This window comes from Scatophagus argus, chromosome 18 (assembly GCF_020382885.2).
Source record: "Scatophagus argus isolate fScaArg1 chromosome 18, fScaArg1.pri, whole genome shotgun sequence".
In the NCBI taxonomy this organism is placed as follows: Eukaryota; Metazoa; Chordata; class Actinopteri; family Scatophagidae; genus Scatophagus; species Scatophagus argus.
In genome coordinates, this window is record NC_058510.1 from 8,338,183 (window position 1) to 8,363,461 (window position 25,279).

General features: G+C 41.3%; 1 protein-coding gene across 1 annotated transcript in view; it reads right to left on the bottom strand.

Moving 5' to 3' along the window:
* The window catches only part of ptprn2 (protein tyrosine phosphatase receptor type N2), a 115,026-nt gene that overhangs the window by 71,887 nt on the left and 17,860 nt on the right, over nucleotides 1–25,279 (bottom strand). The window contains exons 3-10 of the mRNA XM_046371747.1: nucleotides 23,856–23,969; nucleotides 16,998–17,254; nucleotides 14,592–15,033; nucleotides 14,118–14,414; nucleotides 13,817–13,857; nucleotides 12,869–13,293; nucleotides 9,760–9,846; nucleotides 3,211–3,290 (exon numbers count right to left, since the gene is read on the bottom strand). Of these exons, the coding sequence (XP_046227703.1) occupies nucleotides 3,211–3,290; nucleotides 9,760–9,846; nucleotides 12,869–13,293; nucleotides 13,817–13,857; nucleotides 14,118–14,414; nucleotides 14,592–15,033; nucleotides 16,998–17,254; nucleotides 23,856–23,969 (1,743 nt within the window). The remainder of the gene's footprint in view (nucleotides 1–3,210; nucleotides 3,291–9,759; nucleotides 9,847–12,868; nucleotides 13,294–13,816; nucleotides 13,858–14,117; nucleotides 14,415–14,591; nucleotides 15,034–16,997; nucleotides 17,255–23,855; nucleotides 23,970–25,279) is intronic.

Below are 25,279 nucleotides of genomic sequence, written 5' to 3' on the forward strand. Positions count from 1 at the left end.
TCGATCACAGCAATTTAATCAAAAGATTATAAACATTTGATTCTTCCTCTTAAATGTGAGGATTTATTTATTTCTGTTATATCGCTGTAGAAATATATAAAAATGAAGGTTTTGGATGGAACAAGGAATTTGAAGACATCGTTTTAGGCTCTGGGAAAATCTAATGATTCAATCATCACTCTTTTAGAAATCCACCCATCTACAAGTTTGATATCAGTATTTATACGAACTTTTAAATGGCTTTGAATCACATAGTTAAGGATGCTCAGAGCTGCCAACTTTCTTGTATATAACCGATGTAATCTCAAAACCTTGTGTGATCATTCCTGCATCACATGTTGCATTTTTTTCAGTTGATATGTGCACCAACTTTCTTTCCCTCTTTATTGTGAGAGATAAATGTTACACGAGCAAACATTTAGTGGTATCTAGTCTTGACATGGTAGGCTGCAACCAGCTGAATGCCCTTAGTCTCAACCTTCCTCTCCAAAGGTGCAGGAGAAACTACAATGGCCAGTAAAAACATGAGGGTCCCCCTGCAGAGCCAGTATTTGGTTTGTTCAGTCCGGTTACAGGTGGTGCAACATGGTAGACTGTATATATATGATATACAGATATAAAAGACTCATGAGGTGATTATATTGAAATGACAAGACACTTATCACATTCGATTCCTTTTCTGCCGGTAGCTCCCCTAAATCCTACACAATGGACCTTTAAGCCTCAAAACGTTGCTGTACAAAATTGCCACAAAAGTGTGTAATAAAAAAAAGTGCATTTATCCCTTGCTTTCCTATGCTGTCTGGCTTTTAGTCTTGACCACCATGTAAAAGGTGCAATCCTGTTTCAGCCACCTGAGAAACATCGCGAAACTCCGACATTGTTTGCGATGATTATTCACGCATTTGTTTCATACCATCTCGACTATTGCCATTTTCTTGTCACCTACCTTAGCTAGATGCCCTCGACTCGCTTACACAAGTGATCCAACATGCTGCTGCCAAACTGTTGACCAAGCTGACCAAAAGCTCTCATTTAACACTCTAACACTAATGTTCTTTCCTTTACACAGGGTAGTTCAAACATTTCTGGGGTCTTTGCGTTGTCAGGTACCTGCCTTTGTTAAAGAGCTATTGGAGCTTTTGAGGTTATAGCCTAAACTTTGGAACTTTATTTCTGCATTTCATGTCTGTTTCTCTGTATTTATTTATTTGTCTTTTATTGCAGCATCTGCTCTTGAAATGTGCTATAAATACATCAGCTTTCAAACTACTTACGTTCTTTTATTAATAAGCTATAAAGAAGAATATGTTGGCTGATTTCTCTGTGGCATTCTTCTTTTTTTTTGGTTTTCTAGTTTAATGGCTGCTATAAAGCACGCGGTGAAGGCTCTCAGCAGCAGGTTGAGCGCGGGATTCGGCAGGGGTTTTGATGAGTTCATTAAGAGGCCGTGTCATTTATGCACAGTCACACATAAGGCAACGGTCAGCCAGGATTACCCAGGTGGCCACTGCATGTGGGTGTCAGTTTGATTTTCAGACTTCTTAAACCATGCTGTTGCTGCACAAGCTGGTAACTGCTTTGAAATCACTATGCCATTGCCATACTGTATTGAATTCAATGTCACGCATGCATATGTGGAGTTGAAATACAGCTAGTGAAGGGTTTGAAACATTAAAAAGGAGAGTTTTTCCATTCACGTCACATTGTTTCTAATATCAGGAGGACAGTGGGAATTCCACTTCACTTCACACTGTGGTGGAGATTGGGGGAGGGGTAACAAGACAGCAGGGGGGCAAGAGGAGATAAGGCCATAGGAGGATTAGATCTGAGTTCAGTGGAGACACACATGTAGCTCCAGAGACCAAGGACTTAACCACCAACTACATTTTTAATACATATCACAGCCACAACCCATATTCAGTTGGGACTGAACCACAATGGCGATGCATCTGAACCTTAAGTGGTTTGATAATCTCCTTCTGCCATATTTTACAAATCACTATTCAGGTGGGCCGTGTTCACAATTTATCAACACGGGTCAAGCTGATGATCATGTTGACTTAACATTTGGTCTGACATTTCAGCCGTTCTCGTGCCCGTCATTAGCTCTCGCCACACGCCACCTAATCACAATCAGTCACACAAAGCGGAGGGCAAAAAGAGACGGAGAAGTAGGAAAGGGATGGACAAGAAAGAGTGAAAAGAGAAGGATAATATGACACAGTTTAACTCTTACACCTCATGTGTAAGAGCTAAATCTACAGCACCTGCAATATTTGCTCATGCGATCATTCTGTCAAACAAACATTGCAAAAGTGGGGCGACAGTGAAGTATACATACAGATACACACTGTAATCCAACAAGCACACACATGTTCGAAAACCACTGAACAAAAGCTCAACCCCTGGCCCAACTTTTCTTGCGGTAAATCTGTATCAACAGCCATCAGCCAGCACATCCCTAATAGGAAACGAGTTGGTGCCAAAAAATGTTGCCACGCCGAAAAACTGGAGCAGCGACACATTTCAGCCAATAACAACACCACCATGTTGATTCCAGTGGGGTGATATTGGATGATATTGACTGTCGGCAGTATTGCTGCGCTTCTCAAAGTCATTTCCGACCAAAGCAAGGACAACGACACACATCACACACACCCCGACACCAGCGACGGGCAGATCGGAGTGCAGACAATGAACAGGGGAGTGGAGGCAGTGCATACTGACAACCCTCCTTTCTGTGGGTGACAGCTCTCCATCAGTCGACATCAAACAAGTGCATACATGCATGCACACACACACACACACACACACACAGCAGAGGATACACTCTAAATGATTGGCGCAAACCTGTTTCAACTAGATCGCTGGACATAAGACCAAAGAAAACAATACTGTTCGCTGTATATGAGTGTGTGTGTGTGTGTGTGTGTGTGTGGACAGTAGACTCATCATCTCAGTAATTGATGGTGATCTGTCATTGCACTGTTGTTGATAATCTTCTTTGGGACAGGGGTTTGTTTGAACAAGATGAACACCAGCCTATCTACTGTATCTGGAGAGGCTAATCGGTGTTCTCATTTACCGAGACACAGACGGTGACAGAGTGGTGTGGCTTTTGAAAATGAGATGAATGGCAATGAAGATTGTCTACGGGATCATTGTGCAAATGGCGAGCCAAGAAAAAAAAATATAGACTACGCTTACCTGCAACTTGAACCAGATCTGCAGTGGTAACGTTCTTGGGGTTGGCGCCAATTCTGAAAGTCAAAGCTGGACCCAAGACACTGCAGAAAAACAGCAAAGAAACACGAGCAGTTGTATTTAAAGGAATAGTTTGACACCATTTGTTGTCACTGCGATAGCTTGTCTACACAGGAGGTGTTTCATTTTCCAGTCGTCTGTCTCACACACTTCTGATCAGATATATACGCTCCTATTCTAAACACAATGATAACTTCAAATCTATTTTTTTCCGCTTTAAGCAAAGAACCACTGATTGTGTGTTGGACGGGGTGATGTACACTCTGAGACTGGCAGAGAAGTTTCTGCTCCCTGCTAAGCCTGAACACAACCCTCTGCAGAAAAGCAATTCGTCAATTTACACTTCAGTTGTTTCTTTTCTATTGAATAAACAATAAAAGTTAGGTGGATCTTTGTGCTAAGCTATGCTAACTAGCAACTGACTGCAGCCTCATATTCATTAGACACTTACATAGAGTACATACTTGATATCTTCTCATTTAATTCTCAGGAAAATGTGTGTTTGCTAATCTGTAGTCAGATTACCAAGCAAAGTAGTGCTAGATATGTTTAACTTTTAAACAATGTAATGCACAAATAACAAGTGTGAACGATGCAAACACAAGTTGCCGAGTACCGGATGCTCAAAGAATCCTGAATTCTCCTTTCGTCTTCAGTCTGAATTTGACCAACGACCAAAGTACAGTCAACCTGCTGAGCACCTTGTTTTCATTTCACCTGCAGTAACCTGCCTGTACTCTCCTCTGTCTGGTCAGGAATCACCAACAGACTTCTCTCCCTGGAGCAGAATAAATTCATAAGGTCCCTGAGGTCGGCCAAGAAATAAAATCACCCTCCCAGACTTTGTAAGAACTCCCAGCAGTGGTAAAGAAGAACTGCATGTTTTGAAGTAAAGAAGTCTACTGTAACCTCCTAACATCCCAAATTGAAACATGTTTTGTAAGAAGCACAAGACATTTTTGACAGCGGAAAGAACAAATAAACAGTGACTTCACAGTTCTGGGAAGGGCTGTCTTTCAAAAAAGGTTTCAACAAGGCAACTATACGCATGTCAACCCCCACGAATGGCGAAGGAAGACCCTGTTGGGGCCAATCAGTGACAGACATGGCACCGTGTTTTGCTGTAATTGTAGTTCCCCAATGGGCCAATCAGGGTAATTCTGAACGCTGAGATGTGGCTGCGAGCTCATTTTCCTCAAGTTTTTGTCAAAATCAAAATTAATCAATGATGTCTGTGATACCGATAATGAACACGTGTTATGAAGGAGCTGATGATCAATGGGGGGGTCAGATGTATCGCTCTCTCAAACTGTGGGAAAATCCGATTAGGTCATTTAGTGACAATTTTAAAATGGCAGAAATGAACAATGAGGTCCACAATGTGAGAATCTGCCTGTGGAAAATTTAATGAAGTTGGTGTCTCCAATACAAATCAGCTTGTTTGAATAATTTTGTATAATCAAGTTTTATTTTTCTTGATTCTCAGTGCAGCCTTAATTCGTCTTTTTACAAATATTTTAAAATGCTGAAATCCGTGGGAAAATTATTCATACAAATTGGGCTGTATTTCAAACAGTTTGACAAATTCTTGAGGCACAGGCAGATTTTGTCTGACTTCTTTTAAGAGCATAAGGCTTTGGGGCTCAATAAAGAACTTTACCTCAGAAAATTAATATTCTTTTGCAGTGAGTCATTCAGTCTTTCTTAACCATTTGAATCAATGTTCTTGCTTGTTTCAGCTCATTCATTCAAATAAACTTTTCATGCTGCTGCTTTGAGTTTCCCATCCATTCCAGTTAGCCACTGTTTTCCCTTCATTTTGATTCAGAGCAATTTTTTGTTTTTGTTTACAATATTGTTGCTTGGATACACGGTTTACATGTGCAGATTTGAAGTCAAGGGTTTGTCCGCCTTACAAATGTCCAATATTCACTCTTCTCTTTAGTTTAGGTTTGGTGTCTATCAACTCCTCAAGGAAGTATCTGACTGGAACAGGTTTACAAGCCGGTTGCACACTGTGTCCGTCTGCAGTTTGGATAGAAATGATGATGTGCATGTGAAAAGACACACCATCTTGTCACTCCTGACTGGTCCACTCCCACTGAGATTACGTAACTCCACCCTTCAGGCCTGCATGGGCCCTCTTTTCTCTCCAAACCAGGCAGAATAAACAGAACTGATGTGAGTTTTATACAAACCATAATAATTTATAAGAATTTGTTTGGTTGTTATTGCATGTATTGATTTAAGTTTGACATGCTGTTTTGTATTTTATTACACAAGATTCATGAGTTTATTTTTTTGTTCAGCTTTGTAATATTTACTTTTAAAAAAAAATCCCCCAATCACCAACCATTCAAATCCATCCTTCAGTAAACTGTTTGAACGGCTTCCTGCGTTCCGTGTTATAATGTGCACCACATCAAATGTACTGTGATCCAAAGCAAGCGTCACAAGCATTATAGCTTTTCCATTAACGTTTCATCAAGGTTAAACAGTGACTTCTGAGATAATGTACGGAGTAGATAAAATAACAAACTTGGATGGATGGATGGTGGGTTGAGATGTCTACTTGTATCATATTTCCATCAGCTCTAAATCACAAACCCATTAACGTAAGTCATCATGTCTTAACAGTTAAGCCCTGGAAAGCATACATACATTTAATAGGGTGCTTCTGCAAAGCACACGACAGAGATGGAGATTCAGCAGACTGCTGGAGTACCGTGACCCCAGACCCACTCAACAGCAGTCAGCCCACTACCCAGGTAGCTACACTCACTCGGCCAGAGGCAATACATGAGCTGATACTACCAGACGGACCGATCCAACCGTGCGCGGGTGCATTTGTGAACATGATCACACATACACCCACACACAGCTCTAAAAGAAATATGTCCTTCTCTAATGCCTTCACCTGGGCTCTGTTTGCTCTCGTAAATGTCAATATTTCCACAATCTTTACCCCTGCCTCCATTCTCCCTCACTGATTATGTTCTGCCAGAGATCTCGATGCATCTCCAATTGAAATGACGTGATTTTTTTCTTCTTTCCCAAGCTGCACAAACCCTATTTAAATACACTGGTGGAAAAAAACACCATCACAGTTGGGAGGTGAAGTTAATACAGATAAGTTATCTGGAGGACTTCACACTGTCTCCTGTGTTATCGGATGTAGAGGCTTGGACTTCATATTAGCTCTGCTGCTGGGACATCAGGAGTGTGTATGTGCAGACTGGTTGGCGGGATATTGACATGGGGTGTGTGTGTGTGTATGTGTGTTTGTATCCCTGCACAGACTGTGTGTGAGGATGTACTCGTGAGTGTGTGTCCCACTCCCCCTAGTGTCTCTGACGGGCAAAACACTTACGTCATCTGAAAAAGGCTCATATCATAACCCCGGCCCATCATCATCCAAACTACAATTTGAAATCTCTTTTGAAAAGGGAATATTCTGTGCTGATTACTGTAGCAGCAGGCTTGAACATAATTGTGTGCTGCGTCTCAACAACATCGAAACCTCCAGCCTCCTCTTCTCATATTCTCCGTCTGAAATTCCTCTCTGCCTCGCCTGTTGTCATATTTGAGTATCTCTTCTCCCGTCTTCCCATCAGGGCTCATCAGAGCGAGCGAGAAGCGAGCGGCCCCTGAAGCAGGGCGCCGTGTTCTGACCCAGCTCTCGTACTTGAGTCTCGCTCATATTCAGACACAGGCTTTCAAAAACTCACCTGCCGTGGCCACACAGCAAGAGCCACAATGGGTTTGCGTCACGTCCTCCGTCTCAGCTATTTCTACACGAATGCGCTTTCATTACTTAGTAAAAAGAGAGAGAATGGGGACAAACAAGCCTGAGAAAGAAGAGATTTTCTCTATTTGTCTTCAGTATTGAATACTGTTATCAATATGAGGTGTAATAAGGTGTGGACGCTTCATTTAAGGCATCTATCTGTGGTCTTTACACTGACTTAACAGCTCAAATGCACTGTGATCACGGATACATGCAGCAGTGGAAAAAGGTACATTTACTTGAGTATTCCCATTTCCTGTAGTTCACACTTACAGGGAATATACTGTACATTATAGTCCCATGAAGCACCTGCTCCTAAAATATAATTTGCCGGATGAAACCACAAAGCTTAAAGCAATAGAAAGCAAAGATGGAGGAGGAAGAAAAAAACAACAAACAAAAGAAAATTAAAAACAAAACAGATAGATAAGTGGATAGGAGATTGAGAGAATAAATAGATAAATTAATAAACCTTCGGCCTGACCCAGAAGTTCTGACCTGCGCCAGTCTGACACCAAGAGACCAGAGATGCCCCTTAGGAAGCTTTTTGTTTTATTTAACTGTCCCTCTCCATATTGTTGTTATCATTTTTCATTGCTAGTCTTTTTCTTCTCTTTCTTGTCCCCCTTATATCCTTACGTACTCAACTCCAATATGCTCACGTACGTATGTGAAAATCTAAATGTGTCTAGTCGGTTTTCCTCAAGTATTTTTATTATCATAATTTAATTCATTACTTTTTTGGGCCTTATTTTGTTGTTGTTGTTTCTGTCTCTTGCTTTGTCATGTCTCATTTGAGTTTTCTTGTTAATCACTTTTCTTGTCCCTGAAGTTGTTGGTTCCCCCACCTGACAAAATTGAGACAGTTGCGATTTTTCTTTTTTTGCAAAATGGCACCATTAAAAGTATGCCAAATTAGCTATGAGCAGTTCCCGTTTGAAATCTACCAGTGGATGTGCAGAAAGCTAGCACTGGATTCCTTTAATAAGGAGAGAAACTTAAAACATGAAGTTTCTCAGGAAGGTTCTGGTGTTTGAAGGAGAGTCTTTTTGCTGTGATTTAGCTGTAGAGGTTTCCAGCCACTATTTCACTTTAGTTTAGTTTAGCATTTAGTTGTTATGCATACAACAAATAAAGAACTTATCATCAGAGGTACTGATATCTTTGGAAAGATTAAGCATGTGCAGAACTGACACAGTTATAACTCAGAGAAGTGTGTCAAAATATCCCCCCCTCACAGTTTGATACCCTCTGAGTTAATGTATCTGACCATTAGGTTGGAATCAGTATCATGATGTCAAAGGTTTATTCTTTATATTTGAAATTAGCTGCATGAAATTACTTTATATTTGATTAAAACTTGCTCAGTATTAATTCAGTCTTGTGAAAAGATAAGAAAAAGTCCTTTTCACGAAAAGTAATAATGACCGGTACTAATATTAAATACAGAAAAATAGCATGCACGTAATACTGTATACTGCTTACCACTATGAAGAGGTGGCACTGTGCAAAATGAGCACTTTTATTTTTGATACTTGCTACATTTTGTTGAAAAATCCTGTATAATTTAACTTCGAATCCCTGACTTGTGACTGTACTTGTATTTGAGCAAATGGTCTGAATACTTTTTCCACTAGTGGGCATACGAATGACTGTACAATGCAATAATGTCCCTGGCCATCATCATCATCATCATCATCCTCCAGACGACAACATCAATCATCATGTGCATCGGGAGTTGATTCTGAGTGATACGAAATGACAGGTGTAGTAACGAGATTAACTCAGTCATATCCTGGTGTTTCTGCCTATCAAAATCCAAGGACTGAATTTAAAAAGAGCGATCAGACTGTCTCCTTGGTTGCATTTACTTTGAGGTCACTGTGTGTATTTTCAACACTAGACCACAGAGTACTGTCAGACAGTTTTTCCCCTCAGTAGCTATTATCTGTGCCAGAATACTATGTATCTACAGTTACAGTGCAGCCGCAGACTGCAGTGCACCGGCTTTGGTGTTCATATGCTGCGGGTGTTACTGAACCACCCAGACTTCACTTCTCCTGCAGGAGCATCTTGAAAGGCTTGTCAGATCTTAGGCGAACACATCTCCTCTACCTCCTACATGGGCTGACACCAAATGTACAGCAGAACTGTGGTACAAGCACAAGCCAAGATGGGTTCAAGGACAGTTCGCCGGCTCATTAATATATTAACAGCTTCTTGCTGGACTACTTTCTCTCTTTCCATCTCTTGATCCACTGTTGCTTCCCCTTCTCTCTCGTTCTCTCTTCGCCTCTAACTGAGAGTCGTTTGATGGCTTGACTGCTCTCTTTTTGACAAGGCGTACAGTGACAATAGAGGCAAGGCAGTGTTTTGAATACAGTAGAGACATCAGTATGTGTCTGGAGGTAATTAGGCTTGATTTCTCTCCCTGCAAAAAGTCAAACACTCCAAAAGGTCAGAAAAACAACAAACGCCTCCAGTCTCTGGCAGTGTGGCTCAGTATTTTCACATTAACAGTCCTTGCATTGCCTGGACTACCTTTACTCTGTTTCTCCAACCTCAAAAGCACAAAACAAAACCATTTCAAATGCTTTATAAGGGGCCAGTTAACCTCTATGTGATGTATGGTTTGTAAATTGCAAGCTAAATCATTATTTGTGACAATCAGTTTGTGTGTTCGGGATGTTTGTGTCTGTACATACGAGAGCTGGGTGAGGTCTGTGGCGTGGAGGTTCAGCCTCTGCATCAGCTGCTCCATCAGGTTCGAGCCCTGGTCAGTGGTGAGGGAGCTGGGGGAGACACACAAAGACAGCTGGGCGTCACATTCGGAGGTCCATACCCATACGAGACACATGCAGCTATTCAGCCGTTAAAATGCTATTTTTTTAGGGAGATACTGCCACAATTCATATCCACAAATGGGTCATTGCACACAAGCAAAAGCTACGGCTGTTTGAATGGATGCACTGCACACATGTACACACTCGCAGACAGACACACAGGGCATGCACAAACACAAATAAACACACAAAGAGCTGTGCCAAGGGAAAAGGGATCAGCTGCCTCTTCAGGCTTGGTAAATCACTCGCTTTTTTCCAGCAATGAGACAAACAATAAGGTGCAAATGGAACCTGCATGAGGTGTAATGGTTGTATCATATGGACGCGCCTTTCTCTCCCTTTCCTTCCCTCATCTTTCTTTTTCTTCGCCCACATGCACTTTTTCTTTCACACGCGTGCGCGCGTAGGCTCAAAGTAAAACACGACAACACAAAGTACACAAACACGTCGACCGCGCGCGCACCCTTACGGTGAGATGAGAATAATAAGGTGCAAATGGAATGGAGGTGAAGTGTAATGGTGGTCTGATAAAGCCATGCCTCATCTCAGCTCAGTCCGTGGCTGCTCTCTCACTCAGAGAGTAAATCGCCAAGGAAATAGACCAAACAAAGGCAATCTGCAGGCCAACGCGCTGGATGAAGGAAATGAGAAGGGCATACACACACACACACACAAGCAGAAAGCTACTTCATTGTTGACAGCTTAACCTGGAATCAATGAGAGCGCCAAGTGACTGCAAGGTGACACGAACCAAAAAGTCATGGATCATAATGAGACATTGTTCAAATTTTGTTGCCACTCCATCGTAGAGAAATGTGAAATGAACTGGGAACCAATTCCATGCAGTGCTGGGTACCGACCGAGAGCATTATTTGTTATATGTTTTCTTTTTTTTTTCCCCCCTCAGATTTCCTCAAGTTAAAAATTTACAATCTTAAGACGTGTTTAAGTGAAAAATGATGCTGAGGTATTGTTTTGTTTGGCCTGCACTTGACACCACAGTACAGCAGCTATTTTCTGACAGAACACTGAACAGTGTGCTGTGCACGAGCGGCTGATTCACTTCACCTTTGAGAGAGTGGGTGGCTCTTTTTTTTCCTCCTCTTTTGGAGGGGTCTTGAACGTTAAAGATTCGCTGAAGCAATTCCAGACACGTTTGCATCCCTCTGCGGTAAATCTAGCAACTGGAGAGCTCCAGGAGTGACTTGGTTGTTGATGCTAGCACTTTTCCCCTTGGGTTTCTCTCTCTCTGTTTCTTTCTCTTCTATTCATACCTTTCCACTACCGCCCCCCCACCTCCACATACCTACCCTCCCTATTCCCCAAACCCCCACCACAATGTCAGGAGCTGTCAGATAAGCAGGTTTGCATAGCCTCACTGCAGGGTGCGAAGGAGCTGGGGATAACAACTGTGCAAACAAGAGGTTTGGAGTGAGTGCACACGCCTCTATAGGCCAGCTATAGGTGACCACTGGGTGGGCTGAGGACAGACGAGGCGGAGGAGGAGGTGCAGATGTTTCATTCGGAAGGTGACCTGCTTCCTTCCCCAGCCACATAATGAACAATATTGTGTTTACGTCTTAATCGGCGCTTCTATACATGAGGCAATAAGGTGACAAAGATTGTGCCCACCGGACGTTTATGAGCCTACGTCTGTTGAACAGGTGAAGGACAACCCACTGACACCGGACTTGATAACGCTGTAAAGGGATTTGAGAGAGGGCCACAGGCGCAGTCGATAGGAACTTATCTTTGCTGAGCCTGAGCTGACTGAGAGGTGAGCGCGAAGGAGAGAGAGAGAGACTTGGCTACCCTTCCTGACAAAGTATCATCATTAAAGCTATAATACGGCACAGTAATACCCACACATTGAGGGATTTCTCATCCCTGCTATTGTAATCAGGTGTAGCACACGCTGAGGATTTCAAACTACGGTATTCTTTTCCATAAAGACGTGATCGTGTGGGTGGTTTTGACAGAAATTACGTCTCTTAAAGGCAGTTTTAAGTAAGTGAACAAAGACAGACATATGCTTAGTATTAAGGTATGCAACATCTGTCTGCCTTCAAACAGGTCCAATGGCGAGGCTGACAACTGGTGAGTAGAGCAATAGACTATAATATGAGGCCGTGAGCTCAAGTGAGATGATGATATCCATTTAGGAATGAGAGAGGAGATTTTACAAGATTGTTGATGAAGTTTTCAAGGACAAAGACTAAGGTAACAGAGATTATAGACATACAGTAGATCAGTCTGCACTGCTGTCAACAGTGTCATGCAAAGCTTAGGTTAACATATGTCTACATCTATGATTTTGCGAAGGACAGCAGCTACTCTTTATTTTCTCTTTATTATTCTTTAAACTCCAATGCAATGCTTATTTTAAAGTAATTTTACTTTATTTTTGAGTTTGTCTTCAGTGGGACAAGTTCATATCATTGGCCAATGTCCCATACCACACCATCTGTAGTCTAACCAGCAAGTAACACCCACAGCTGGACATTAAAACACAGACCAAAGAATATGAAATACAAACAGTATAGAAAAATAGTGAAAAACAGTAGAATAAAACACCTAAAACTACTACTAATTCAAGACTACTCATCTGATCACTCAATCAATCAAAATTTGAATGACTTCACCAGGCAAGTTCAAACTGCTAACAACCCCATATTCAACAGATAAGATATTTTTACATAATAATAATTATTATTATGCATGATATATAAAACATAAATATTGAGACACCTACTATCTAGTGTAATTCTTCAGCTTTTAAACTTTTTTTCTTTTAAATACACTTTCAATTGCAATTCTGTGTACAGAAGTGAAACACTAAAATTTCTCAAACGGTAACTTTCTGAGCTGATAAAATAGAATATTAATTCTGAATGTTGTGATTTAGAAATGACATGGCAATCTGATCATTCTCACATCAATACGTTTTATTGTGTATGTGAATCATACTCACTCTGAGCCAGTGATAATGTAGCCAAAGTGTCTGTCCTTCCCTCTGCTGGAAAACTCTTTCACCCCCACATGGACCAGCTGAGTCTTGACTCTCATGTCCTTCTTCTGCGGCTCTTCCAGCTGCTTCTTTCCTGCTGGAGTCTGATGCTCCTCTGTCCATCTCTGGATCGCTGAGTCCACCTGAGTGTCAGGTCCCCCTGCATCACCAGTTAAACGCAGGATGGAGCCTGTCTTTGCAGGCATGGCCACAGCCTTCTCCTCCCACTCCTGGGGTACGGGAACTTGGCCCTGCTTGGTCCGGCTTTGGACACTTTCCAGCCCGACCATTTTCTGGAGAGGAACTGGTGGCCCAATGTTGACCTCTGGTGCGTCACCAAAGGGCTCCAGGTTGAGGTAGTCCAGGAGCTTGGAGAAGAAGGCTGCATGCTGTGTTGAATCAAAGAAGATTTCTTTTTAAAATAGTGAAGGCATTTTCTACTTCATTTTACTAATGTCAAAATGAGATAGCTTTTAGAAAAGAGTTCAGGAAGCTCTGAAAAAAATTTAATTATCTCCTTGAATAGAGACTTGAATTCTATGAGGTGTCAGTCTTTGAAAGGGTAAGAATTTGTGTTGCTTTCACTGTCTGGGTGCTGGTCCTAGGTCTGATGACATCCTTTTTATTTTATTAAAGGATGCATTCAGTTGCTTTACTTGTTTGCTTGATTACTTTCTAACAAAAGACTCACAGCATCATGCAAAACTATTTTAATTCATATCGCTTTAAAAGTTCCCACAGGAGTAAGTTTGCTTTCAAGTTCTAATAACTTAACTGCAAATGTTAGTCTACACAACTTTCAAATCATCCCTATTTGAAGTAGCATTCAAAAGTGAATAAAGTGTAAGTTTGGACATGTCTTGCTCCCTGAGAAACCAATTTGTTGGTTGAGCAGAGGAATTTTAAATTCACCTTGTCAACAGGCTCTTTGTCTGCACCGTCTATTTGTTCGCCTGGAAACAAACACAATGTATGTGAGCAGATTGTGTGAAAACTCAAGCTCTCTTTTGTATTTAGCAAAGAAAAAAAAAACAGTAAGGACTCAAAATAAAAGACTCAGAAATACATTTGGCAGCACTTTCTATAAGGATCATACAAACAAAGCATTATTAAAGCACTGATATATTTAGAATGCCTCATACGCTTACATCTACGGCAGAAAATAAACACATGACTACTGCTCGTGTTCTCTTTCTCAACAGAAGAAATGCACCTTTCTGTTTCATTCTCAGTGTGTCTTTCTGGTTTAGATCCTGCCCTTTGTCTGATTTTAGGTCCTGGTCTCGATTCAGTTGCATGGCTGCCAGTGGCTCTCGGTTACCCTCCTTGTCCCCTCTGGAGACAGCAGCTTCTGGTCCTGGCTGGGCCCCAACCACTGGCTGCTCCTCATGCACCTTCTGCAGCGCTCCTGTGATGACCTCAGCCAGCTGGTCCAGGTCTTTGCCCATCAAAGCCTCCATGTTGATGCTGTGACTTCCCAGCTGGTTCACCATATTCTGGATAAATTGCTCTGGACAGGACAGAGAAAAGAATGAGAACAGAAAATAAAATAAATACATATATAAATACACAATTTCCTTTGAAAATAAAATAAAATAAAATAAAATAAACTGAGAAATTGTTATGTAAATGTAAATCCAGAATATGAAATATCAAGAACAAGCTATATAAAAAAAGAAGAATTTACCGTCCATGATGCTAAGAGGCTCTTTGGCAGTCAGTCGGTTTGAGCCGGCCTTGAGCAGAAGTCTGTCTAGATTAGGTCTTTGGATTTTGGAGTCATAATCCACCTGGGACTGTGGCTCTACGTGGTCACTTGGGGCTGGCCGGATGTAGCTGAGGTAATGGAGCTTTCCTTTGGGCCACGCAACCTTATCGCCTTGCTGAGTGCTTGGTACCTCAGCAAGAAGCCGTTCCAGATGGTTGGACAGCAGTTTGCTCCTTCCTGGATCCTGCTTAGAGTAGGTCGTGCTGAGCATGGGGTGTTTGCCCTCTCCACTCTGGGTGAAGACTTTGGTGACTGGAGGTTGGCCATCTCCTCCATGGAGGCTATAGAGAGTGGTCTCCTTCCAGCTGTGCTGTGGTTTGGACTTGCTGGGCTCCAGATGATCAGACTTGATTTTTTCAGTCTGAAACACAAATGCCCACTTAGCACATTTAGAACATTGTTAACATAATTTATAGCCCTGTGAAGTGTGGCTTTAGGGATGACTGATGGTCCGATAATTGATCCACCAGACTGAGACTTGTGCTAAACAATGAATGTTAATGTTCTGACTATGATGGTAAACACGTTAAACATTATACCTGACATCAGCACGTCAGGATGCTACAGTTAGCATTTATCAGATAGATATACTGGGATCAATAAAGTATATCTATCTATCTATTTCTCTAAAGCTAAGGTGACAACATTCACACGATTGATCTTCCATCTTGCTTCAGCTTTGCAATAGTCCCCCCCCCCCCCCCCCCACAAGAGGGGTTGTGCCCGGTCAGCATTGTTGTGACAGGATTTAGTATAAAAACAGAGGCAACCTGCGCTCGACTAGACAGGACAGGATATGAATAGGGATTCTAGATCAAAGACAACTGCCCTTGGAAATTACATTATGGAAATCATAGATGAGATAGTGTCACTCAAAGAATAATTTCATGCATTTCCACAACACGCAACAAACTTTAAATGCACATCACTTCTGTCAGAGAAGTAGCAGCAAACCCTTATCTGAAAAGAAAATATTATGAGTCATCTGATTTCAGAGATGGCCATTTAAGTTTATATTTGACACATGATGAATTATGTTTTTACATCACAGTGCGTTGTAACGCAGGCATCTAGACGCCTTTAAACCATTTGGCAATTGTAATCGGTATTAATATTGGCATCAAAATGTGTGATTTTGTCCTTTCTTCTCTCTGTGAGGGAGAGAGATCATTCTTCTTGTCTGAATCATAAGGGCCCACGCTTCAATTCAGCATACAGTATATCCAATCCACAGAGCTGCATTATTATCCATGTCACTGCTGCACTAATACTAGCTATCTCCCTTGGTGCCATTTTCTGTCCTTCAAATGTATATAGAGAAAATGTCAGTCTTTCCAAGCCCCGCATACTGAGAGGCCATAATGGCATTAGCACAGCGAGCTGGGGGTGCTCTGCCATTCATGCTAACCATGTTTGCTTTTTTCTATCACACTACACAACAAAAGACCTCATCTCATCAATAAGGAAGGTCCTGAACTCTTCAACTTTGCATTATGGCTGCACTGACACAGCAGCAGGAAGCAGCTCGGCTATGAAGGATGCAGAGCACATTTCACACAAAGCTGGGGTTCCACCCTAAATATGAGGCCTGAATAATGTAAAGAGGTGATGGAAGATCTTTGTGTAAAAGGGTTGCGCTGCTCAGTGGGAGAGGGAGGAGAAGACAGAAGGATAGAAACAAAGGCTGTTCAGGGACAAGAGGGAGACCCTGCAAAAGACACAGTGACTCTTTTTCAAAAGGAATGGGAAGAGGCCCTTCCATAATTCAATTTTTTGTTTGTTTTGTGGAACAGTTCTTCTAGCCTTAACCTTGGATGTAAATGTTATATCTTTTGCAATCTGATTACATTATGACATTAAAATGCAGTTACCTAAAGGACTTCAGCAAGTCACTTTCCTAAAGTTATGGTTGCCAGAGATGGATTATAAAAATGGTCAAAACTGAAGCTGGTGAGACTGAGGTATCTTGACTTATAGTATCTTGAGCTTCATTAAGCTCTGAAAATACTGGATCCTACATCTACGACACCATAATAGTTAACTGCATGATTTTTTTCTGATTAGACTTTCCCTACCTCTTAAATATGCTTATTTTTCTGGTAAAAGTCTAAAGCACAAGAATAGATGCCCTGATGACATCAACAGGGTTACTTTTTAAAACTTTAGGAAGCTCCCAGATTCTTCATGAAGAGTAAACTGAACTTCATGTAAAATCTGTGGCATAAGTCTTTATGTCTCTCTTTAAAATTAATTTGGTGCACTTGTCACATCTGTCCAATCCACTCTAGTGTAATACTAAAAGTCTACACTGTATGACATTTTTACCTGAACGTTGGGTCCCTGATATTGAACTCCTCTTTGTCCATCGACCTCAGACTGCAGCAGGAAGCCCAGGCCAGACAGGTACTGAGGAAGGTTTTTGTTCAGGTTTGCCTGAGCAGGCCTCAGTTTCCTGTCTCTGGAGCTGCTGTAGGCGGTGAGCGGGTTTGGAGGTGTGGCCTGATGGCGGAGAGGGAAGTTCCTTAGTTTAGAGAGCTCTCTGGAGATGACCTGCTGAGTGATGTCGTCCTGCCATGTCAAACCTGCAAACAAAAAGGTCACGGCGGGGTCTTTCACTGGAATCTGAAATCAATATAGCCTTGTGAAAAAAAAGATTTGTGAATATATCTCCCGGTCAATCACTACCGGTACTTGGTAAAGGTGGATAGTGAATCTATTTTTTAACATTAATTTAATGCACCAAACATCTACTATTTAAATCATACAATAAAATACAACATTTTGACAAACAACAAAACTCACCGCGGAGATAATTAAAAATGACTGGACTAATACATGGGAAACTTAAAGGTTAAAACTACCAAACCAAGTTCCTGCCAAGAGTTGACTGAAAAATTGTTTCCTGGGACAAAATGAATGCTGGAGACAAAATGGCTGACCTCTTCCATACTTTCTGGGCTTCTCCTCTTCCTTTTTCCCATATACTAACACTTGACAATGGCAAAGAGATGAGATGAAATATGTGAGATAGAGGCTAACTGATCTTAGTTTGACCTGGTAAAATTAACTCTGTAAAACACTCGCCAGAAAGACAACACATGGAAAGAGCTACAGACAAACCCTCCAACAGTGGATGACAGGTATGTAATTATCAACAGAATAAAGTGACAAACTGATCTTCATCCTAGGACTGGTATCACAAAATACTGTTAGAAATGTCACCGCACAGTATCTATGTTCACTATTTTTGGAAGATTTTTTTTGTGGTTCTCTCAGCTTCACAGTATTGCAGAAATGAATCAGAATGGTAGAGTAGAGGAGGGCTAGAATGATGACACATTAACAAGAAGCCATGACTACACATTCAGAGACATGTATACACAGACATGTACACACACATACAGACAGCTAGTCAACAAGCCCAGGGAGAATGTCACAGTGCGGCCTGACGTCTTGCCAACATCTCAGCTAATTGCCAACACATAGTTGGGATGCAGAACTCCTGGGCAGGGGCAAAGCACAGTGGTGCCAGGACCAGATGGAGCTACCCAAGCAAAAAAGATACCCAAAACATGGCCCCATTCCCAATGAGCCAAGAGGCGTAGCATTCCATCGGCAAAGAGCATAGACATACCAAGGATATCATACTTTTGTTGAAGGAGCCAAGATGTTCACTGATCACATTTCATGCCAGTGCAGAAGCATTTTTTTAATTTAAAAAAAAAAAAGTCCTAAAATTATGGCAAGGACTTAGATTCCTAGCTGCCACATACCTAACCTTTTACCAGACTCATCTAAAGAAACAATGCAGCTCTTAATGATGCAGACATGTTTCATGGCGATAAACTTATACAAAAAAACCAAAGAATCCACACTGCAGAATGTCTTCATTAACCTTTTTTCTCACCCATAGACATTGGGTGTATTCATGGGATATTCATAAGCACCAGATGAGGATCTGAGCAATGCAGAGCGGCTACAGATGCCTCCAGTCATTCTTGGCAGCGCTGAATGGAGCACAAAGCAGCGTATGTTGTCAGTGTTCTGGAACGCAGCTCAGCCATCCATCCGTACAACAATGACAGTTAACTACCCATGGCTTAACCGATGTGGTGTATACTTGTTATATATCAGCACGGTGATGATCATTTATGCTATCATCAGTCGCAACGGGGAAATCAGGTCTGATTTCAGCCCTAAAGGATCCATATGGTACCTGCGGATAACTGCAGCTGGTTAAATGGGTTCAGAGTGTGATGGCGCCACAACAGGATGAGACTAGCTTCATTGAGTGTGACACCTCTATCCCCTCTGTCTCCTGGGGGATGCACTCATTTCCATACATACCATGTTTTGTGTGTCGTTGATGGGCACACTTGAGGGAAAAGGTATGCCGGCGCAAATTACAGACTCAAAGTGAGCCATTTTGCAAAAGAAAAAGTCAGTAAGAAAAGCAGTGGGGTCTTTGCGGTTGGATTCCTCTCAATCAACCTCTCAGCTGATTATCCTGGCACTGAGGAGCTAAATGTTATGCAAATTCACCTGTAAGTCAAGAAAAAGTGCAGGTTCCATCACTAAGTGCTGCCTTTTTTGTTTTTTTAATTGTTTTTTTGGGTTGTTTTATTTATTTTTTTTGCCTGTTAGGGATAGCGTGTTGTCTCAGGCAAATGCCTCAGTTAATTAACGCTTTGCCATTAGCGCAACAGCTTTCAAACAAGCAAGATATTTCTCTTGGCCTCCTGTCTGTTTTCTATGACAGGGAGAGGGGGGAGGGCTCCTAAATATTCAAAGCCTATTAGATGGGATCCAGTCTACATGTCTTGTAGTTTCATCTGGTGTTTTTGAAATGCAGATTTTCCCCTTTCCTTTACTTCTGTCCGCCAACTGATTTTAAAGACATTAATGGCAGAGAGCGTGAATAATTTAACAGAAAGTTCTGCCTAATTAGTCAAAATGAAACATGTCAATCCAAATTTGACATAAAAATAAAACCACTAGTGTCGGCAAACCCACAAATACGATATTTTTTTAAAATCTTCTTAACATAATTTCATCATACATACATTATTTGTCCATAAGCAGCCTTATGTTAGCACTTATTCCAGCAATTCACTGGAGCTATAGGATGTTTATGGTCGTGAAATATTCAAACCATCAACTCCATGTTTAAATGACTGCACTATTTCTTTTTTTGAAAGGGAATGTTCTAATTATCTTGTGCCTCATTTTATACACATTTTCCCCAAAGTCCAGAGGGAGATACTTGCTATGTAGGGGCTCTCGAATGGAATTTAAAATAAAGTTCTGTGGGTTTGAACAAAGTTTGACCACACAATATGAGTTGGTGATGACTGACCAACTAGCAAGTCAAGAAGGTCAAAGGGATTATTGTAAGCCTACTCTGAGATGGGTGCTAGTGAATAAAGGCCAAAATAATATGCATTGTTACATGTCCTACCTAAGTACATAAATATTTTAGTTATTGCAAAACAGTCAGTGAATATCACACTGACACAAACAATTATTTCCCCGCAGAAGAAATCATTTTGCTCAGAGCAAAAATCTGCAGCAGAATCCTTTGAAGTGATCCTGCCCCCTCCACAGACATGACTCACACTGAAGGATTCAATCAAAGCATGCTTGTTTTCACATGGCATGTTAGTTTGAGAGTGTATCTGTGTCTGACTTTTTTCTCTCTCCAGTACTTGCAAGGTTGTCAAGGAACGGACAGAGGAGAATATATGGAAGAACAACAACAGAAAACATGTTTGTGCAGGAAGTAGGACCACAAGTGACATGGTTTCAGTGTCACTGTAGTGACAAGGTAGATAGAAGATGGTATGGTGACAATGTCTCTTTATGGTCACTGATTCTACCTGATTGACACTTCCTGTCAATGGAGCTAATGCAAATGTCGCAATGCATCATCTTACTTCACTTGTCCGTAGTTGAAGACGATCCGCTGCTCTGCACAGGGTCAGGAGGTCAACCGAAGGCATGTTAGTGTAGTCTAACGTGGTACATCAGGAACGTCACAATTAGACATAATTCTTTCCGATGTTGTGAGTAAGGAGCTTGACGGTATAAATGTTGCCCAGGAATAGAAAAATATGGCACAAACCATCTTAAAAACACAAAACTAACCTTTGTCTGTCTCATTTTTAGTCATCCACCATAGATTCAGACGTCTGAATCTATGGTGGATGAAGTAATGCTAACGCTAAAACTCCATAAGTTGATTTTGTTGGTTTAGCTTTATAGTGAGAATCCTCTAAATGGTTATTAAATTTGCAAAGACGACATGCTTGATACTGTGGTAAAACACTAAGGCTTAAAAGCTACTTGTGCCAAGCAACAAGTCTTATATGAGGACAACAAGTCTGCTTATATGAGGAACAGCATTATCCGTGTTTCTCAGGCTAAGTTAGCGCTAGTTAGCCTGAGTCCTGTGTCATTTGTTAAAATGTTGTGTTGCTTCTAGCATAATCCTTGGATGGTTTGGATGGTTACTATGAAAGAAAAAACATGCTTGGACTGTCGACGTTCCTTTTGCCTGTAAATAATGCTACTGGCTGAGCTACTTTGCAATGTTACTGTTTGCAGCAGATAAATAGAAAGTTTCATGCACATGTCACACTTTTACTGGTGTGTTCTTGGTTTTTGTAACAGCAAAAAAAAATAAAAAATTCAAAGCCAGACCTTTCAGAGCCTAGTAACATGTTATCATCTATGACTGGACAATTGCTGTATCGCTAATGAATTAGCTTGTGCTTATTTTCACACTGTAAACACTATACGTAGACACACTGTGGTGGAGCTATTACTTGATCGATTGATCAGTCAATTGAAAGAAAATTACTCGCCAACTATTATGACAATTAATCATTTAGATTATTTTTCACACAAAATTGTCAAACTTTTGCTGGTTCCATCTTCCTAAATGTAAGGATTTGCTGCTTTTCTCTGTCACCTTTGATAGTAAGAGTCTTTTTTTTGACACACAGGCCAAATGACGAATCGATTAATCGTTAAAATAATTGGCAGATTAACTGATAATGAAAATAGTATTCAGTTGCAGCCCTACACTGTGGCTACACACGCTGAATACTGAAGTTGCTTAGCTTTGGGTGTTGCTATGCAGTACAAACGTCATTTGCAGTTGGATAATGGGGCCTTACATTTAAAAGGTATTGTGGTGAAAATTTAATACCAGACAATATGCTCTGCAAATGGGGACACATCCAGACAACCCAAGCCCCTTTTGTACAAGGGTCAATTCCTATTGATCTGAATGACATTGGTGTTGCGCAGTGAGCAGAGATAGTGTGATTTCTACCTGCGTTTCTGATGCAAGATAAAGAGGATTGTAAATCGATTCCATTGATGTTCCTCCCCATTTTTCCCCCCGTCATCTCTTCAAATTAGGTTACAGTACAATGGGCCCAAAAGGGAAAAAAAAAAAAAGAAAAAAAAAGAAAAAGGGTCCCGCACATCTCAGAAATGACACTTCAATAGCTGTTGAGCTGATAAGAATGATGTGCCACCGAGCACTACCAGTGCATTGTGGACTCGTCCGAAGATAATGCTCTGTCTGTGTGTGGATGTGATTCTACAAGACGGAGAAGGGAGAAGTGATTCAAAGTGATGATGTCATGTCTGCAGCGACTGTAAACCGGTGTCTAAAAACACAAGGTCAGAGAACGAAACTCGTGATGAAAAACATCTGAAGAATTAAACGCCTCTTAAAATGAAGAAGGAAAAAAAATTACGCACCGCATCTCCTCTCATCCTCCTCACTTATCATTTGTTTATTTCTGTGCAGTAATTAGAATAAATGTGTGGTCTCGCCTGGTCTAATATTCATCACTGCATTTTTTTCCTGCTTTCTTTTTTTTTTTTTTAATTTCCTCTGGCCGACTGCTTACTCTTAATGATTTTCAACACTGGTTCATGCCTGTTAAAAGATATTAAGCTCAGAGTGGCCTGCAAAGCCAATTATGTTTGGAGGGCTGATGTTTGTGGTCACGGTCTGTGTGAAAGGTGTCTACTGCCCCCTGGTGGCTTATGACTGCAGTTACTAGCTGCTAAATGTGTGGAGGAAAATATATAGAGAAAAAAGCCCTGCAATTTTCTCACATCTTGCTTTGTAACACTTTATCCTATGGGTCTGTAATTCCACAAGAGCTTCCTGGAAAGAATTATGTAATTAATGTTAATTATGAACTCACACTCAGGACACTGAGCTTATAAGCAAATGTGGATTGAGAGAAATTTCTTTAAAGAATTGCAACATTCATCTATCCTTTATTTATTTTTGGAAATAATAATACTATAATGTAAATGTCTATATGTTTCACAATTCTAGATATTCAGCTATTACATACCAAACATGCAGGAAATCTCTTAAGAAATTATTTAGCAATTCCACACCCATGAAATAAAGTATATATATTCACCTATGCATGACATTTGAGATATTTTTCACTGTTGTTTGTCATGACCAGAAAAACCTTTCCAAGAGTGCCAATCTTACTCTTTGAAACAGACAACCCAGAGCCATTTGTTTAGCAGTTACAGCAATGGATCCATAACAGCAGACAGCCTGGAGGTTCCAGTCACTTCTAGCTGTCGTTCACACTATAACAACCATTAGCAAGAAGAAGGAGCTCTGTCTACAACAGCCAGTATGAGACATGAATATAGATATTAACGTGACAGAACCGATTCCTGCTGCAACTTCCTTCATAATGAGCTCTATAGTTACTCCTGCCATGAAGACATCTTATTGTAAATTGACTGTATGCCCTTGAAGATGTAACCTGTTACAGGAAACACATTAGCTGCTGCCACTGATTGAGTAGGAGCGAGTGTCTGATGGGATTACACTGCACACCTCACAGTTACTCATCCACAAAATTAGCTCTAAATGTCCAACCTGCATACAAGCCAATTAGATTGGCTGCTGAAGTTAGGCAATGATGGCAAAACAATGGCTCGATATGACTCAAATGACCTGTTCTAGCTCAGTGGTGCCAAGGAGACAGCTTGGCTTCTTTGGCTCGCTTCACACAATCGTCGTTGACAAGCATTTGCTGAAAGCCCTGTACATGATTGATAAAGGCTGCTGAACAGAAAATAAAAGACACTCGGACAAAGACAGACAGGCAAATGGGCAGCGTGTACCTCTGTGCGCCAGTTTCTGTAGGAGGATCCTGAGGCGTTGAAGAGCAGAGGAAGAAATATCGTATGTGTACAGGTCTGCACCAGCCAACTCCTGGCACCTTCCAAACACTCCATCTATGTAAAAAAGAGGGAAATGGTGAAAACAGGTTTGGTAGGGATATGTTTTCATGGCTAAAAGTGAGAAGCACACATTGCAAAGATGTAAGAAATGTTTCTGGCCACTGATTGTTCTCTGATCAAGTCAAAGTCACCTGCCCAGTTGAAATGTTGTAATGGTGTGTGGCACCTGTAGTTTCTCTGTACCTCTAACTGCCTGTTTTGTGGGAGCTAATAGCTGACATTTTTCCTCTGACAGCACCACGATAAGCAGCCGTTCATGGCAGGAAGGACTTTATCAGGGACCCTGGTAATCTTCCTATCAGCAGGCCTCCCGCCTCACTCAGTACAGGTTGCCTGGCAACCCACGCCACAGAGTCCCTATCAGCCCTATAATTCAATGGCTGGTCTAGACCTCAGAAGGCTGCTGAGGCTCAAGGGGTCAGAAAGCAGTGTGGAGATGTAATGTCTGGAATATAAATGACCCGCGTTGTCACCTTCTCTCAGTCGGAGAGACAAATCCATGCAACTTGTTGGCTAAACTCCTCCACCTCACAGATGATGTCTGCAGATTCGCTCTGAGCCATCTCCTTTCCTGTGTGTGTATGTGTGTGTGTGTGTGTGTGTGTGTGTGTGTGTGCAATCATGCATACTGCAGTATGAGAGTGTATGTGAGGCTGCCACTGTGATTAGATGGGATCTAATGACGTGAATCAACACGTTGTCATGCACCACATCATCCCATTAATTAGCCCTGAGATGTCGGACAACGACAGCGAGCATCAATGCTACGATTGATGCACAGTGACACGTTGGGCACCAAAGAGAGCATTGATGACCGTTACATACTGCAATTTTCTGTCTTCTAATCCAGTGGCATTTTAACACTGGGGATATAAATACAGACAGGCAGGCAAAGCCTTATGATCAATAATATGACACAATCATCCATGTGATGTAACATTTTGACAGAGAAGGTCATGTTGAGCTCCAGAGTGAGAAGAGTGAAAAAGAAAGAGAAATGTTTTATTTAATCTATTTAAACATCATTTTCCCCTTTGACTAACAAAATGTAATTACTGTACCATGTTTGGTGTAAAATTCCGTGACTGGTAATTAATAATGTAATATCAGACGAGGCTCTAAATTGAAATCTGAATAAGAAGCAAGTGTTTTCCTGCTTTCCCTCCATTTGCCTGTGACCTGTTAAGTGACAGCTCTGTACAGGAGAAAGCCAGTGGGAGGAGGAGAATTTGTGCAGACAACATTGTACAATGCTCAGGAGTTATTTTGGGAGCTCAAACAGCACAGAGGAAAAGCTTCCCACC